The sequence below is a fragment of the Adiantum capillus-veneris genome, chromosome 25, assembly GCF_014529385.1.
Source record: "Adiantum capillus-veneris isolate H3 chromosome 25, ASM1452938v2, whole genome shotgun sequence".
Lineage (NCBI taxonomy): Eukaryota > Viridiplantae > Streptophyta > Polypodiopsida > Polypodiales > Pteridaceae > Adiantum > Adiantum capillus-veneris.
In genome coordinates, this window is record NC_140955.1 from 29,167,697 (window position 1) to 29,182,210 (window position 14,514).

Consider the following 14,514-nt stretch of genomic DNA (forward strand, 5'->3'; position numbering starts at 1 on the left):
GGTACAGCAATTATTTCTATTGAAGAGTACATGTGTAACTGCATTCTTAAACTGTCGGTTTGGGTATGCTCGAAAGGTAACTCGATCCAACGTGCACTAAAAGACAGTGGCAAAATGTGACGCTTCCATTCTGTCATTGGAAAGTTATGGACTCAAAGCAATGGCAGAGTGTGACGCTTCCACTATGTCATTGGGACAGGGTTCACACGCAGGCAATACATGTGTCAACGAGGTGTTGACTGTGAGCATATATGTGTCGTACATGTGTCGACACGGTGTCCGGACACCCGAGTGCTGACTGTAAGCATGTACGACATAGGTGCAAACGAGGACGTTTGAGATTTCAAGAGGGGGGTATGTCACCAGCCAGTGGCAATTCGATTTTTGTTTATTTTCTCTTTCTTTGGGGAATTTCGTTTGTTTTACCTTTTGGAAACACCCCCCTGGAAATCTAACTGCCCTGCATTGCATAGCCAGTGTGGAACTATTCAGAGAGAGTCAAGGCCTGAGGGCTAAAGAGCACTAAGGTTGGACAAGGACTATGGTTAGCCAAAGTGGGGTCATTGGCCAGCCAAAGCGAAATCCTTTGCTAAATAGGCTACATTTCAATTCTGGGTGTGGCTGCAGTGTACAAAGAGGGTCAGATGACCTAGAAGAATGTAATGGCAGAAACTCCTAAATTTTAGGGACTGCTATTTTTGGACGGCAAAATGTCTTCGCGTCATTAAGTGCAGTTTGACATGGGGATCATTTTGTTACTCTGTGGCCAAGTCAACAGAGGCTGCAGGTGAGATATTTTTAGACCCGAGGGTCTAAAACGGGAAAATGCACAAATGAGTGACACTTGGCACTCTGAGGCCAATTTACTACTTAAAGAGAAGGCAAAAACGTGATTTTCAGCTGTGAGCTCGTTTTTGAGTGCTGTCACGGGTGGGAGAGCTTCAATGGAGTGCTGGCTTACCCTCTATGTACAGTGAGGTGCAGGATGTCATGACCTGCACACCTCTCACTGCTCTCTCTCTCTCCCCTATTCTTTATGGTTATGCCCCTCTACTGGGCTCATCAGATTGACCATGTACAGTCTTGTGGTTTGATGCTCTATTGCTGAGGCAAGAGCCTCCCTAAACAGGAACACGAGTAGCTAACTGCTACTCCAAAGCAGGGAAACGAGAGGGTGATAACCTCTCAAGTAAACACACAAAAATAAGCACTGTTTTATTGAAATTTACTGTTTTGCAGCCGTATGGATGCCATATGCATTGGGAACAGTGCCCAATTGTTAGCGAACACTTCTGGGAAGTGTTGGGGCTCAAAACAAGTGAAAAACCAGAAATTCCAGCGAGCTTTAATTACTCTTTTTGAGTTGGAATCAGAAGGTTTTTGTCAGTTGAATCAAGTTCCAGTGCTTGGGAATTGTTTGGGGTCAATTTTGGAGCCGTTGTGTTGCCAAAATTTAGCCAAAACAGGTGTTGTATAGTTGGATTCAGATTAGGATTCCAGGAACTCTGATTTTTGCACGTTTGGGGCTGTTTCGATGCCCTAAATCCTTCCAGATTCAAGGGGCAACTAGTCCAAGGTACAAGGAACAGTGCAGGGGCTACAGGGAGCTGAAAACAGAGAAAAACCAGTCAATAACCAGAAATTACAGAGGCTGGTTATGCTTTGTTTTGGTCAATTAAAAGTGGAATCCGGACAAGGACAGTGGTCTCCTTAGGATTCCCTACTTGTAGACTGTTTTGGGCAGGGTTCTGCGCCATTATGCTGCCCAAATTCCTCCAAACAGGATAGAAACTGCGGGATACAGGTTAAGAACTGTCGGGGTACAGGTTTAGTGCTATAAGCACTCTTTGTACTTCCCCTTAACTGTAAAAGAATAAAGAAATACCGAAAGGGGCGCCTATTTAGGGGCCAATCTAGTGTCTGACTCGCATACAGATGCATTCTAGCATATGTATCCCATTCCCCTCTCTTGTGTCATTAAAGCACAGGTAGAATAGACGACTAATAATGGGTGAAAGCTAAATCAAGGTTTGAAGTAAAGTCTACCGCCTTTGTTGAAGTTAACAAGCCGGTTACAGTTGACGATCCGTTATCCATAGCTTTTGGTTGGTTTTGGTCGATGTCGCCGAGCCTCGAGCAAGGTAGGGACATATTGAAGTTGCAAGATCTGGTAATCGGGTACCTTTTCGCACTCCAAAAAATGGCCGTACAAACCAAGCCGTAAAAGATCCAAGCCGATTCAATTCCACCGCAAAGGGAACTCTACACGCAATGGGCTCCGCACAATCTGCTATCCCTATCTAAAATCCCAAACTTTGTCGTCGATAGCCGCTTCGCATGTTTACCCTGTGGCAAGCCTTGAACAAATCCAAAGCTCCACAATAAACTGTGCATAGCAAGGGCTAAGAGTTCCATCCAAGCTACACAAAATCCCCAAGCCATTCCTCTGGTACTCCAAAGCCACTCCATACCCGCTCTCGAGCTCCAATTTCTCCGCTCTTTCCAAGCCAATTCTTCTCGACTCTGCTCAAAAAGATCTCCAAATCTTCACAAAAATGCTCCAGCGGCCCAATCTCCAAGGCCGTCTAAGACTTGGCCACAAAACTCCTTCTCTATTGCCCAAACTGTCGCCAAGCTAGGCCACTGGCCTAGCGTTTCAAAACACTAGGGCACTGTGCAATCGGCAGAGGGTTGCAGGGGGTGGGCGTCGCCTGGGGCGTCTCAAAACGCGAACGGGAGGGGGCAGGGCGCCGTTGTGTGCAGTAGCGTTTTAAGATGCAATAGGCAGCGCCAGGGGTAGAATACCGCGAAGAACAGTGTTTTGGAACGCAGGTAGTAGGAGGGTGATACCAAGGGATGCCGGTGATTGTGGGTCTTCTCTTCTCTTCAAGGCTGCTCCTCCACGCCAAGGGCTTCAAGCACTAAGCTCCACCAAGAAGCTCTGATACCACGTCAAAGTCGACAATGCGAAAGCGTAGAGACCAAGGGGATGAGCACGAGAGAGAGAGAGAGAGAGAGAGAGAGAGTCTCTTGAATCAATCAACCTTGGCAATAAATTACTGAATGTGTATACAATGGAGGCAAGGGGTTGCTTATATAGCAATCCCAGTAAATTGCCCTACCCAAGACTTCGACAAATAAGTAAAATAAATACCTAAAAGCCAAACTAAATAATGGGATCACATTGGGCAGTTCACTTGAGATGTCAAAACTTTAACAATATGGCCATAGAAAGCTTCAAAGTGCAGAAAAAGCTGCAACAAAATGTTTTTAGCCCCCAAAAATGCCCTAGAAGCTTAAACTCGCAAATTTTCTTATAGGTAAAAGTCTTCTTAGATTTGCCACTTATCAAAAATCTCAAATTGGGCTCTTACCCTTGAACACTCGAGTGCATCCTCCTCCCCAGGAGGAGGTTCCTAGCTTGTTTCTATGAGTTCTTTCCGTTGTTCCCAGTATATGTGGTGCATCAATTAAGTGGCCATGGTAATGCCTATGCGTGACTCTTGCCCAATGGTACACGGCTCTCGTCTGACCATATTTCATGACTAATATTTGGAAGAGATAAGCACCTCCCTCTATAGGCCATCTACAGTGTTGTTAAAAAAAAAAACTCAAATTGGTCAATGGGGTTTAATTTAAGTCCTTTATGTCCACTTAAAATTCAAACATGTGTGTGAACACATATCTATTAATGTTCTAAGTGACTTTTTGGTCGCCCAAGGCTCTAGTCCTAGGATTTTCTCACCCCGAAAAGAGGATTATACTTACCACCTATTCACAAGCCACAAAATGTGTCAGCACAAACAACATACGCACAGTTTCGGACAGGCATCCCCATTTCTCGAAACTATTCATGAGATACGAACAAGAAGGTAGCATCCAAAAATTAAACACGCAAGCACGTAAATATGCTATGCAATGCAACATCAATAATAGATGGTCCCTACTCATGAGCCTATTACTAGGGGACATTCTTGCACAAGTACACAATGGTACCAAACCTTGTGGATAGTTCACACACAATGTCACGTGCACATCTAACCCTATGTGTCATGTGGACAAGCTGCTTCAGGTCTGGGGTTCAGGTTAGCTTAGGAAGCGTTCTGGCACCTTTGTGAGCCTATGCGCAGGCCGTGCATGTACAGGCACTTAGTAGTTGCATATCCTCTGGAGCCATCCTAAGCATTTTACAGTGCATAGAACCCATTTTCCCTATTTTAACCATTTTTCGCTTATTATTAATAAGTGACGTGTTGGGAAACTGGGTAGGCAAATTGGCTAAGCAAGTATATAAGAAAAGCTAGCGCTAGCACTTTCTAGCAGAAGAGGCAGCAGAGACCGAGTGTCTGGCAGTGCACCTTCTCAGCAAGACCCAACAAGACAACCTAGCGTTTTTCAGCCATCGTGACAGCCTAGCGTTTTTTGCAAGAGCAGATTCCGCAAGATCATCCCGGCATTAGCAGATTCCGCAAGATCATCCCGGCGTTTTTGCAATTCCACACCAACATCAGCGTTTTGCAGATTCCCGGCGACAGACCAGCCCTAGCATCAGCGTTTTCAGTTTTCAGCACTAAGACACCACAGATCAAGTCCCAAACCTTGCAGATCTCACCTTCCCGCAGCAGATCCTCGCCGCGTGGTCAGATCAGCCAGTGTTTTCAGTTTCAACCGCTGTTCACAGATTTCAGCATCTGCGTTTTCAACGCATCCTCGTCGCGTCGTCATCATCGCCGTCCTCGCCGACATAAATTCAGAATTCAGCAGATAGCAGATTTGCAGATTTCAGCCCCTAGAGTTTTCAAATTTCAGCCCGTCTCGTCGCCGTCATCATTGTCGTCAACATCGTCGGCAAGTCCATTGCATCTATGACCATTGTACCAGATTCGTGCAATCAATAGCATAGACCTCTCGCCATAGAGAGTGGGGCCCTTGGAGGAAGGTTTGACAACATTCTTGTGTCGTATTCTCTTCTCTCTCTCAATCTCAGTACCTTCATTCACAGTGTTTATCCACTTTGTTTGTAATCATTTGCACTCTCTCACTAAAGGAACGGAAGGCTATCCCTTCCGTAAGTAAAAGGAACCCTTGAGCACAATTCGGAGCACTCATCTTGAGCAAAGTTCAACATTCACTTCCACTGCACCTTACACACAAGGCAGTTCCGAACATGTGCATGTGAACACAAGTCCAACAAAAAGCCAAGTCCATCGTTCCACGCATGAACTCAAAGTTCAAGATCCAACCAAAACATAAGATCTGAAAACACCCAGACAGAGGTGACAACCCATGCGATATTATCATTTATGTTCCTCAATACAAGCAAAACATTTGGACCACAATACCATTGAAGCAGCCAAAAGGTGATATCCCCCCTTGGTTCTAAACAGCTGTCCACAACTGAAAAACATTCAACTTAAAGAACTCTTCATCAACTCACTTTGCATCCATGGGAAGATAGTTCTTGAACTTAACAAGATACCGTCTCACAAATTTTCCATTTTCTACCTTGCATTCTTTATAAAACACAATTTGTTCAGGTTGGAAAATCTCTTTAAGCTCATCCACTTCTGGTGGATCCTCACTGACTGGATATGTGGGTTCCGGTTCAACATTCTTGCGAAGAAGACTTATATGAAAAGCTTTATATATTCGCCAATGACTAGGTAAAGCAAGTCCCAAAGCAACTTCATTGATCCCTTCGTTCACACAAAAAGGACCATAATCCCTAGTAGCAAACTTAGGATACATTCCTTTTTTTGAGAACCTTTTCCTTTGCCTTTAGCAGTAAAATTCTCATCATTTGGCTTCCTTCTTAGTCTAGCTTTCTCAAATTTTAATAATACCCAATCGTTTTCTTTTACATCCATTAGTCTTTTGTAGTTATCAACAGCCTTCTTATGCTTTTCTTGCGACTTTGCAATGGTTGTCCTCACTTGAAGAAAAGCAATATCCAAGTCTCTTACATATTCATCAACTGCAAAGATTTCATCCTTAGTATGTAGAATACGTGGAAAAATCACTTTGCCATACACAATTTCAAGAGAGCCTTTTCTATGGATGCATGCACTATATTTGTAAGGTGCAGCGGAATGAATGTTGAACTTTGCTCAAGATGAGTACTCCGAACTGTGCTCAAGGTTCCTTGTTCTTAGGGAAGGGAGAGCCTTTCGTTCTTTAATGAGAGAGTGAAATGGACACAAACAAAGTGAATGGACATTGTGAATGGAAGTGCGTGAGACTAAGAGATAGAGAGAAGAATACGACACCAGAATGTTGTCAAACCCTCCTCCGAAGGCCCCACTCTCTAGGGCGAGAGCGGTCTACTTATGATTGCACTAATCTCTACAATGCTTGGACTTGCCAACGATGTCGACGACGATGAGGACGACGACGAGGCTGAAATCTGAGAATGCCAAGGGCTGAAATCTGCAAATCTTTATCTGCTTAATTCTGACTCTATGTCGGTGACGACGACGATGCGACGACGATGCGCTGAAAATGCAGATGCTGAAATCTGCATTTTCCGGGCTGAATCTGTAAACCTTGCGGAATCTGACCGTGCAGCGAGGATTTGCTGCGGGAAGGTGAGATCTGCGAGGTTCGGGGGTTCTACTGCGGAGTCTGACTACTGAAAACTGAAAACACTGATGCTACTGCTGCTTCTGTCGTGAAGATCTACAAAAACACTAGGTCTCTGGCTGGTCCAAAAACGCTAGGCTGATTTGGGGTTCTGCAGTGGGAATCTGATAACGCTAGTGGTGATCTGCTGTCTAGTGTCGCCGTGAATCTGAAAATGCAAAAACGCTAGCTGATCTGATGTAAAAACGCTAGGCCTTCTGCAATGCTGAAAACGCAAGAGTTGTCGCCGGGGTTGGTCTTGCTGAGAAGTTGCCTGTTGTGCAAGGTGCTCTTGCTACCTCTTCTGCCAGAAAGTGCTAGCACTAGGTTTCTACTTACACAAACTTAGCAAAATTGCCCTACCTACTTTCCAACAAAAGTCGCTTAATAAATAAGTGAAAAATATCAAAAATAGGGAAAATAGGTCTAATGCACTGGAAAATTCCCCCGATGGATTCTAATGGATTCTGATGGGAATGTTGATGATCATGCTGTGTGCAACCAGAGGATATGCATCTAATCTAAGTGACTGGTCATGCACGGTCTGCGAACAGACTCACAAAAGTGCCAGATCACTTCCTATTCTAGACTGACTGAACTGAACTGAACCCTGGTCATGCTGTAGCTTGTCCACGGACACGTAGGGTTGGATGTGTCACGTGACATCCCCTCCTTTTCAAAGTGAGGTACTGGTACCAAACTCTATGGCATCGAGGGAGATCGCCAATAGCATCCGGAATCCTGGAAGGGTTTCGCCGGTCCACTCTGATGTGTGGGTTGTGCAATACTTGAACTTCATAAAGGTCTGCAACGCTTGCTTCTTTGGGCCGCGCCGAAAGCGACACAAAGTCTTTTGTGGCTCCTTCGATGCTTCAACTTCGTCTAGAGTCATGCTTCTTTCTTCTTCAAGAATCTCTCCATGGGTTCCAACACAAAAACATGAACATACCCATTCGATGTAAAGTGATTGGAAAAAATCTTGTCTTCTCTAAAGACTATGCAAGCAATGTAGATGAACATAGAAATGGAGTGCCAAACCAATCATCAAACACATGTAAACAATGAGATCGAATCTTTTCTTTCTGATCTAAATCAATCAACTGTGACAATTCACAACGGAAATGCCCATGCTTGGTGCTCATACTGTCTTGTGCTCTTTCTACAACTGTGTCGTGCCAAGGAAGAGACATGGAATGTGACTTCCTTGAATGCATACTTTTCAACTTTTCATGAATAATCCGCATACATCTGTGCTCATTCATGAGTGAAACGTGCTCAACGTACAATCTGTCACGCCTTTGGAAAGGGATCACATAAAGATGCTGACTAAAATACAGGAAACAATCACGAATGAAACACTCGTACAATGCGTGCTGACTAATCATTCGAACACATAGTACTTCCTGTAAGGGTTCTTTGGACCTAGGCTCGAGAGTCAAGATCGGTTCTTCGTGTTTGATCGAATCTGCCTTTGGGGGGGGGTGCTGTGGACCTCGACTCGAAAGCCAAGATCGATTCTTAGTGATTGATCGAATCTGCAACGAGGTTAGCTTTGCTAGAAAAAGCATCAACTAAACCGTCATCCTTGTGGACAATCACGTCTGGATCATACAAATCATCATGCTCGTGAGAAATCACATCGTGATCATCATGCAAATCATCATGCTTGTCCTTATCATCCAAATCATCATGCTCATCATTCTCATGCAATTCATCATGCTTATCATCATGCAAATCCTGTGTGTCATGCTTTGGAGAAGAAGAGACTGAGAGAGTCTCCTTTTCCCGAATCTCTTGCATATATGCTTGCACTTTAGAAAAGAGTCGCAACATCTCTTTCATTTGTCGGTCGTTCATTGCTTGACTTGCTTTGTTCTCGCTATCAAATGTTGCTTGTCTTTCTTTGTTCTCGCGATCAAACTCTGCTTCTCTTTCTTTGTTCTCGCGCTCGTGCTCACGCTCTATGACTGCCATTCGTTCTTCGTATTCACGATCAATGGCTACCCTCCTTTCTTCGTAGGCCTTTCTTTCTGCTTTCTCTTTATGCTTTTCTTTCTTCGCGTTCTAACTTTCTTTACATAAACAACTGCTTCAACTCCTCCATAGGAGTTAGTGCAATCCTTGGCGTAGATGGGGAAGGGAGAGGGTCGGAAAAACCTCCTGGTGGGGAAAATTCTTCTTCGCCTCTCTCATGCTCATAACCTCTAAGCGAAGTATCCATTCCGCTTCGAGTGATGACCATCCACTGAAGTCGTGGGTTCTTGTGGGTTCTTGTGGTCTTGGGTTCTTAAGTTCACAAGGAACTTGGGTTCTTAGGGGTCTTACGTTCTTGAGGTTTTTGGGGGTCGCGAGGTTCTTGAGTTCTTGAGGTTCTTGAGTTCTCTCACTTGCAATCTGTGTTAGAGAAGGATCTTCTCTTCACCCGAGTTTTGCTCTTTCCGTGGGCGCACTCCTTGGCGGCCTTGCGCTCACACCAAGGTTTCTTTTTCCCACCTCACGTCGACTAGCCGCCCGCTAAGTGCACGGTCCGCTCTCAATAAGTGAAAAGAGGCACAAGGGGAGGCTGGACAAGCCCTTCTTTCTTGTGTTTCCTGTCACTCTTCAAAAACACGATTAGGAATCGACACGCCTAAGAGGTCTTGGGTTACGTGCGACCGCAACAAGCAAAAAAAATTCTTGTGATTCTTGTGGTTCTTTCCTTGAGTGATAGAGAACACTCCCAAAGCTCTGATACCAATGTAAGGTGCAGCGAAATGAATGTTGAACTTTGCTCAAGATGAGTGCTCCGAACTGTGCTCAAGGTTCCTTGTTCTTAGGGAAGGGAGAGCCTTCCGTTCTTTAATGACAGAGTTTAATGGACACAAACAAAGTGAATGGACACTGTGAATGGAAGTGCATGAAACTGAGAGATAGAGAGAAGAATACGACACCAGAATGTTGCCAAACCCTCCTCCAAAGGCCCCACTCTCTACGGCGAGAGCGGTCTACTTATGATTGCACAAATCTCTACAATGCTTGGACTTGCCGACGATGAGGACGACGACGAGACGGGCTGAAATCTGAGAATGCAAGGGCTAAAATCTGCAAATCTTTATCTGTTGAATTCTGACTCTATGTCGGTGACGACGACGATGACAACAATGCAACGACGACGCGCTGAAAACACAGATGCTGAAATCTGTGTTTTCCGGGCTGAATCTGTAAACCATGCGGAATCTGACCGTGCAGCAAGGATCTGCTGCGGGAAGGTGAGATCTGCGAGGTTCGGGGGTTCTACTGCGGAGTCTAACTGCTGAAAACTAAAAACGCTGGTGCTACTGCTGCTTCTATCGCGAAGATCTGCAAAAATGCTAGGTCTCTGGCTGATCCAATAACACTAGGCTGATTTGGGGTTCAGCGGTGGGAATCTGCTAACGCTAGTGGTGATCTATTGTCTAGTGTCGCCGTGAATCTGCAAGTGCAAAAACGCTGGCTGATCTGATGCAAAAACGCTAGGCCTTCTACAATGCTGAAAACGCCAGAGTTGTCACAGGGGTTGGTCTTGCTGAGAAGTTGCCTGTTGAGCAAGGTGCTCCTGCTGCCTCTGTTGCCAGGAAGTGCTAGCGCTAGGTTTCTACTTATACAAACTTAGCAAAATTGCCCTACCTACTTTCCAACAAAAGTCACTTAATAAATAAGTGAAAAATATCAAAAATAGGGAAAATAGGTCTAATGCACTGGAAAATTCCCTTGATGGATTCTAATGGGAATGTTGATGATCATGCTGTGTGCAACCAATGGATATGCATCTAATCTAAGTGACTGGTTATGCACGATCTGCGAACAGACTCACAAAAGTGCCAGATCACTTCCTATTCTAGACTAACTGAACTGAACCGACCGTTGGATATGTTGTAGCTTGTCCACGGACACATAGGATTGGATGTGTCATGTGACAGTATTGCTATAAGCAAATTCCACAAGCGATAGATACTTTTCCATGAAGTCTTTTGAACCGCAACCTAGCATTTCAAAAGATCCAAGACCACTAAATTTGCAACCTCACTTTGCCCATCCGTTTGACGATGATAAGTGGATGAAAATTGAACCTTTGTTCCCATGTTATCAAACAATGCTTTCCAAAAGAGACTTGTAGTTCTCTATCCCCAGAAGACTTCTGGATTCCATGATGTTTGAACACTTGTGCAAGAAATATTTTAACCATGCGCTCAGCTTTGATGGTTTTCTTAACCGGCAAAAAGTGAGCTTGTTTACTAAATTTGTAAGCAATCGTCCAAATAGCAGCATTGCCTTGTTGGATCCTTAGTAAATCCATTATGAAGTCAATTGCAATGCTTTGCCACAATTGCAAGGGAATAGGTAAAGGCTGAAGTAAACCAGGCATTTTATGCTCTAACAAACTTGACCTTTTGGCAAGTAATACATTCACGTACATATGCTTCAATATCTTGCCACATACTTGGCCAAAAGAAATATCGCTCTATCATATGTAGTGTAGGCACTCATCCATAACATTATGCCATAACGTTATGGATGAGTGCCTACACTACATATGATAGGGCGATATTTCTTTTGGCCAAGTAATACATTCACGTACATATGCTTCAATATCTTGCCACATACTTGGCCAAAAGAAATATCGCTCTATCATATGTAGTGTAGGCACTCATCCATAACGTTATGCCTCAACTCTGCCATAATACGTAAAATGATTGTCCACTATACATCCATCTTTGATGACAAAATCATGTGAATGATCAGCCATCAAATCAGCCCATATAGAAGCACAATTAGCATCTGTATCATACTTTTCACACATCGCTGATGAGTCATTGTGAGATGCAATAGAAATGGCCGCTATATATGGCTTTCTTTACAATTCATCAACCACTATAATTTTCTTTCCTAGATTAAATATAACTTGAAAATGAAACATGGAGAAAGAATCTGCCATTCTCATATGCTTCTCCGACAACTTGATTTAAGTAAGGAAATACCTCAAACTTTGGCGGTCAGTTTTTACTGTGAAATCAGTCCCAAGTAGGTAATGTTGACTGCTACCAATCTCCTAAATGTGCAGCTGAAGATCTCGTTATAGATTTGGACAATATGACTTTGACAGCTCGACCCTCAGCCAAACTAGCTAGATTCATTCCCTGTCTATATACCGTCTCTCCATTTGTATAAAGAAAAGTAGGCCCTGCCGAAGTCCAAGCAATTCAGTGCCAGAGCTGATTCTCCCCCCAATGGGGGGAGAGAATCATTTTAATTTTTTCTGGCACAAAAAGTGGCTGTACACTGTGGACAAAGAGACCGCTCAGGATGCTCAAAGGCCTATGACCCAGAGGATGTACAAGAAAGGGAGTACAATGTGAATGCGATTTTTACATCAAGGTGGCATGTATTAAGAGTGCAAAATAAACCACTGGGGAGGTGCGTACAGCCATGTGATATCTCCGTGGTCCAGACTGAAAAGGACTGAAGATCTCGCCCACGTCTTGAGGAAAGAGTATCTACGCCCCTCCGCTGCCCTGGAGGAGCCCACTGAAGTATCCCACTGGGAACAGACCTGAGATAGTCTGGTAATTGTCTGAGCCGACACTCTCTACTTCACCACTGTGTATACCAAACATCATGCCTTCAATGTGACCACTAAACTATGAACAGAGCTAAGAGTATCCAATAAAAGTTTGACTCCAATGGACATCCCATCAGAATCCATCATGAAGATAAGACTTTCCTCCAAGGAGCAATACCGAATGCTAATGCTTGTGACCCAATGGGATTTGCACAAACTCTCACAAAGATACAAGCCTTACTTAAGACACAGTTTGATATTTAAAGGCTTTGTGATAATAGGATGCAACATCCTCTTATTGTGGTGAACAGATGCATACAAGAGGAAGCCAATTGTGGCTGTCAAAGTCCAGCACTACCAAATCGTTCCAGTGTAAAACTTTTCAGAGTGAAAGTAGGGAAAGACAATTTGCTTGTCCTCGACCCAGTCTTTCCCCAACATGTAGCTGGACAGCATAAAGAGCGAAAGATCTTCTTCTCTTAAAATGAACGAGCCACTTCCTATGTGATTACGTAAGTTTCACCTGAATTTCCAGTGCCTTGATAACTGGAAGCCCAAACGATATAACATGTGGTGATAAGGGGTAAAATCCTATCACAATCATCCTCTGTGTAGATAAACCCAGAAACTAAGGCACGAGATTTCCATCAGAGATGAAACTTGCTCTGGAATATTTGATATATGGTACGCCAAATACACTAGACTTGTCCTAAATGCTTTCAAGGTTGCTTAACCAAAAGATTGGGAGCATACTCACCTGGTACGATGATGTGCATAAGGTTTGGGCTTGCCATCAACAAAAAAAATGATGGTGGGGTATCCCTGGATGCCATGCTGTTGGGCAAGCTCAGCTTCAACGGTCGCATCAACTTTGGCGAGGTAAACCCCCAGAAGCTTGAGTTCCGTGGCAGCAGTCGCATACTCTGGGGCTAGAGCTTGACAATGGCCGCACCATGGGGCATAGAATTCCACCATCACATAATGGTTGGTCGCCAGAAACTCTGAAAAATTACCAGATGAAAGCACAACCACGTCTGGATCTGCAATGTGAGAGATAAAGTCATCCTCCGCATCGTCTTCTCCCCCTGTCGGGAAATCATCCTCACCAAACTCTTCTTCATCAAAACCTCCAGACACCTCGTCTGCAATCCCGTCTTCAATGCCCAGAGCTTCAATCTCTGCTGCATCAAGCTCCGGCAAAGAGGACTCTGAGGTCTGTGCAGAGCGGCAAAGCAGAAGGCAAATGCCCAGAAGAGCACACAGAGCAAAACTAAATCTCGCCATATCGTGCCTGCGTCACAAACACCTGCAATGCCAGTACATACAACTCCAGGCACGGCAAGCTGCTTTCGCTTGCGTCAGCTCGCCGCACTAGTGCACCAGTCTGCAACCGTGCAACGTGTAGCTGCGTGACTTTATTTAAACCATTTATATTATGTCAACCACCCCATCGCGCCATCAGTTAATAAAGTCCAGACTCCAGTCGTAAGCGGCCCAAATATCAACCGCAGTCCAAAGTCCAGACTCCACTAAGGTATCTATTTGATTTAAGGAAAATTACCAAAATACCCCTCTAAGTTGTGAAAATCCCTAAAATACCCCTCAAATTTCAAAATTACCAAAATACCCTTGCATCTATTTTGGTTGGACTACTTAAGATTTTCGAATCTTTATTTCTATTTAACAATTTAGATCCATTTTTGAGTGCCTAGCATGTAATTTGTCACAAATTACCTTGCAAAAAGGGCAATTATGTCTAAAAATAATAAAGAAATTCATCTCCAAAGCCTACGTAACATACCCAAATTCTAGTTTAGCATCTTGTATTGATAGACAGTGAGTCTTCTTATGAAAAGCTACAATTTTTTTGTCTTTCAAGAAATTTAATCTCACAACCGGGGGTACTTTGGGAATTTTGGAAAAATTGAAGGGCATTTTGGGAATTTGTGACAAAATATTGGGGATGTTTTGGGAATTTTTGAAATTTGAGGGGTATTTTGGGAATTTCCGCAAATTAGAGGGGTATTTTGGTAATTTTTCCTTTAATTTATTATATTATAATCTATTATGGAGGGCCTCTTTCCGACAGGGAGGTGAAGAAGGGGGGGGGGGGGTGGGTGGGTGAACCGTCCAGCACACACACACACACACATAGAGCTTCTTTTTCGACCAAGTCCTCCCTCCTTCCTCAAGGCCTGCCCTTGCTTTTTTGCCTCTTTAGGCTCCCTCACCCTCGGTTCCTCTTGCTGCATGACGAGGGTTCTTCACCGAATTGACAAAGCATAATCTTATCTGCAGACCTCTACGGTCCAAGTTTG

General features: G+C 44.0%; 1 protein-coding gene across 1 annotated transcript in view; it reads right to left on the reverse strand.

Moving 5' to 3' along the window:
- The window catches only part of LOC147424638 (protein disulfide isomerase-like 1-4), a 51,370-nt gene extending 37,740 nt beyond the window's left edge, over positions 1-13,630 (reverse strand). The window contains exon 1 of the mRNA XM_086499887.1: positions 12,954-13,630. Coding sequence (XP_086356013.1) covers positions 12,954-13,480 — 527 coding nt within the window. The 5' untranslated portion in view covers positions 13,481-13,630. The remainder of the gene's footprint in view (positions 1-12,953) is intronic.
- Positions 13,631-14,514: the final 884 nt, after the last annotated feature.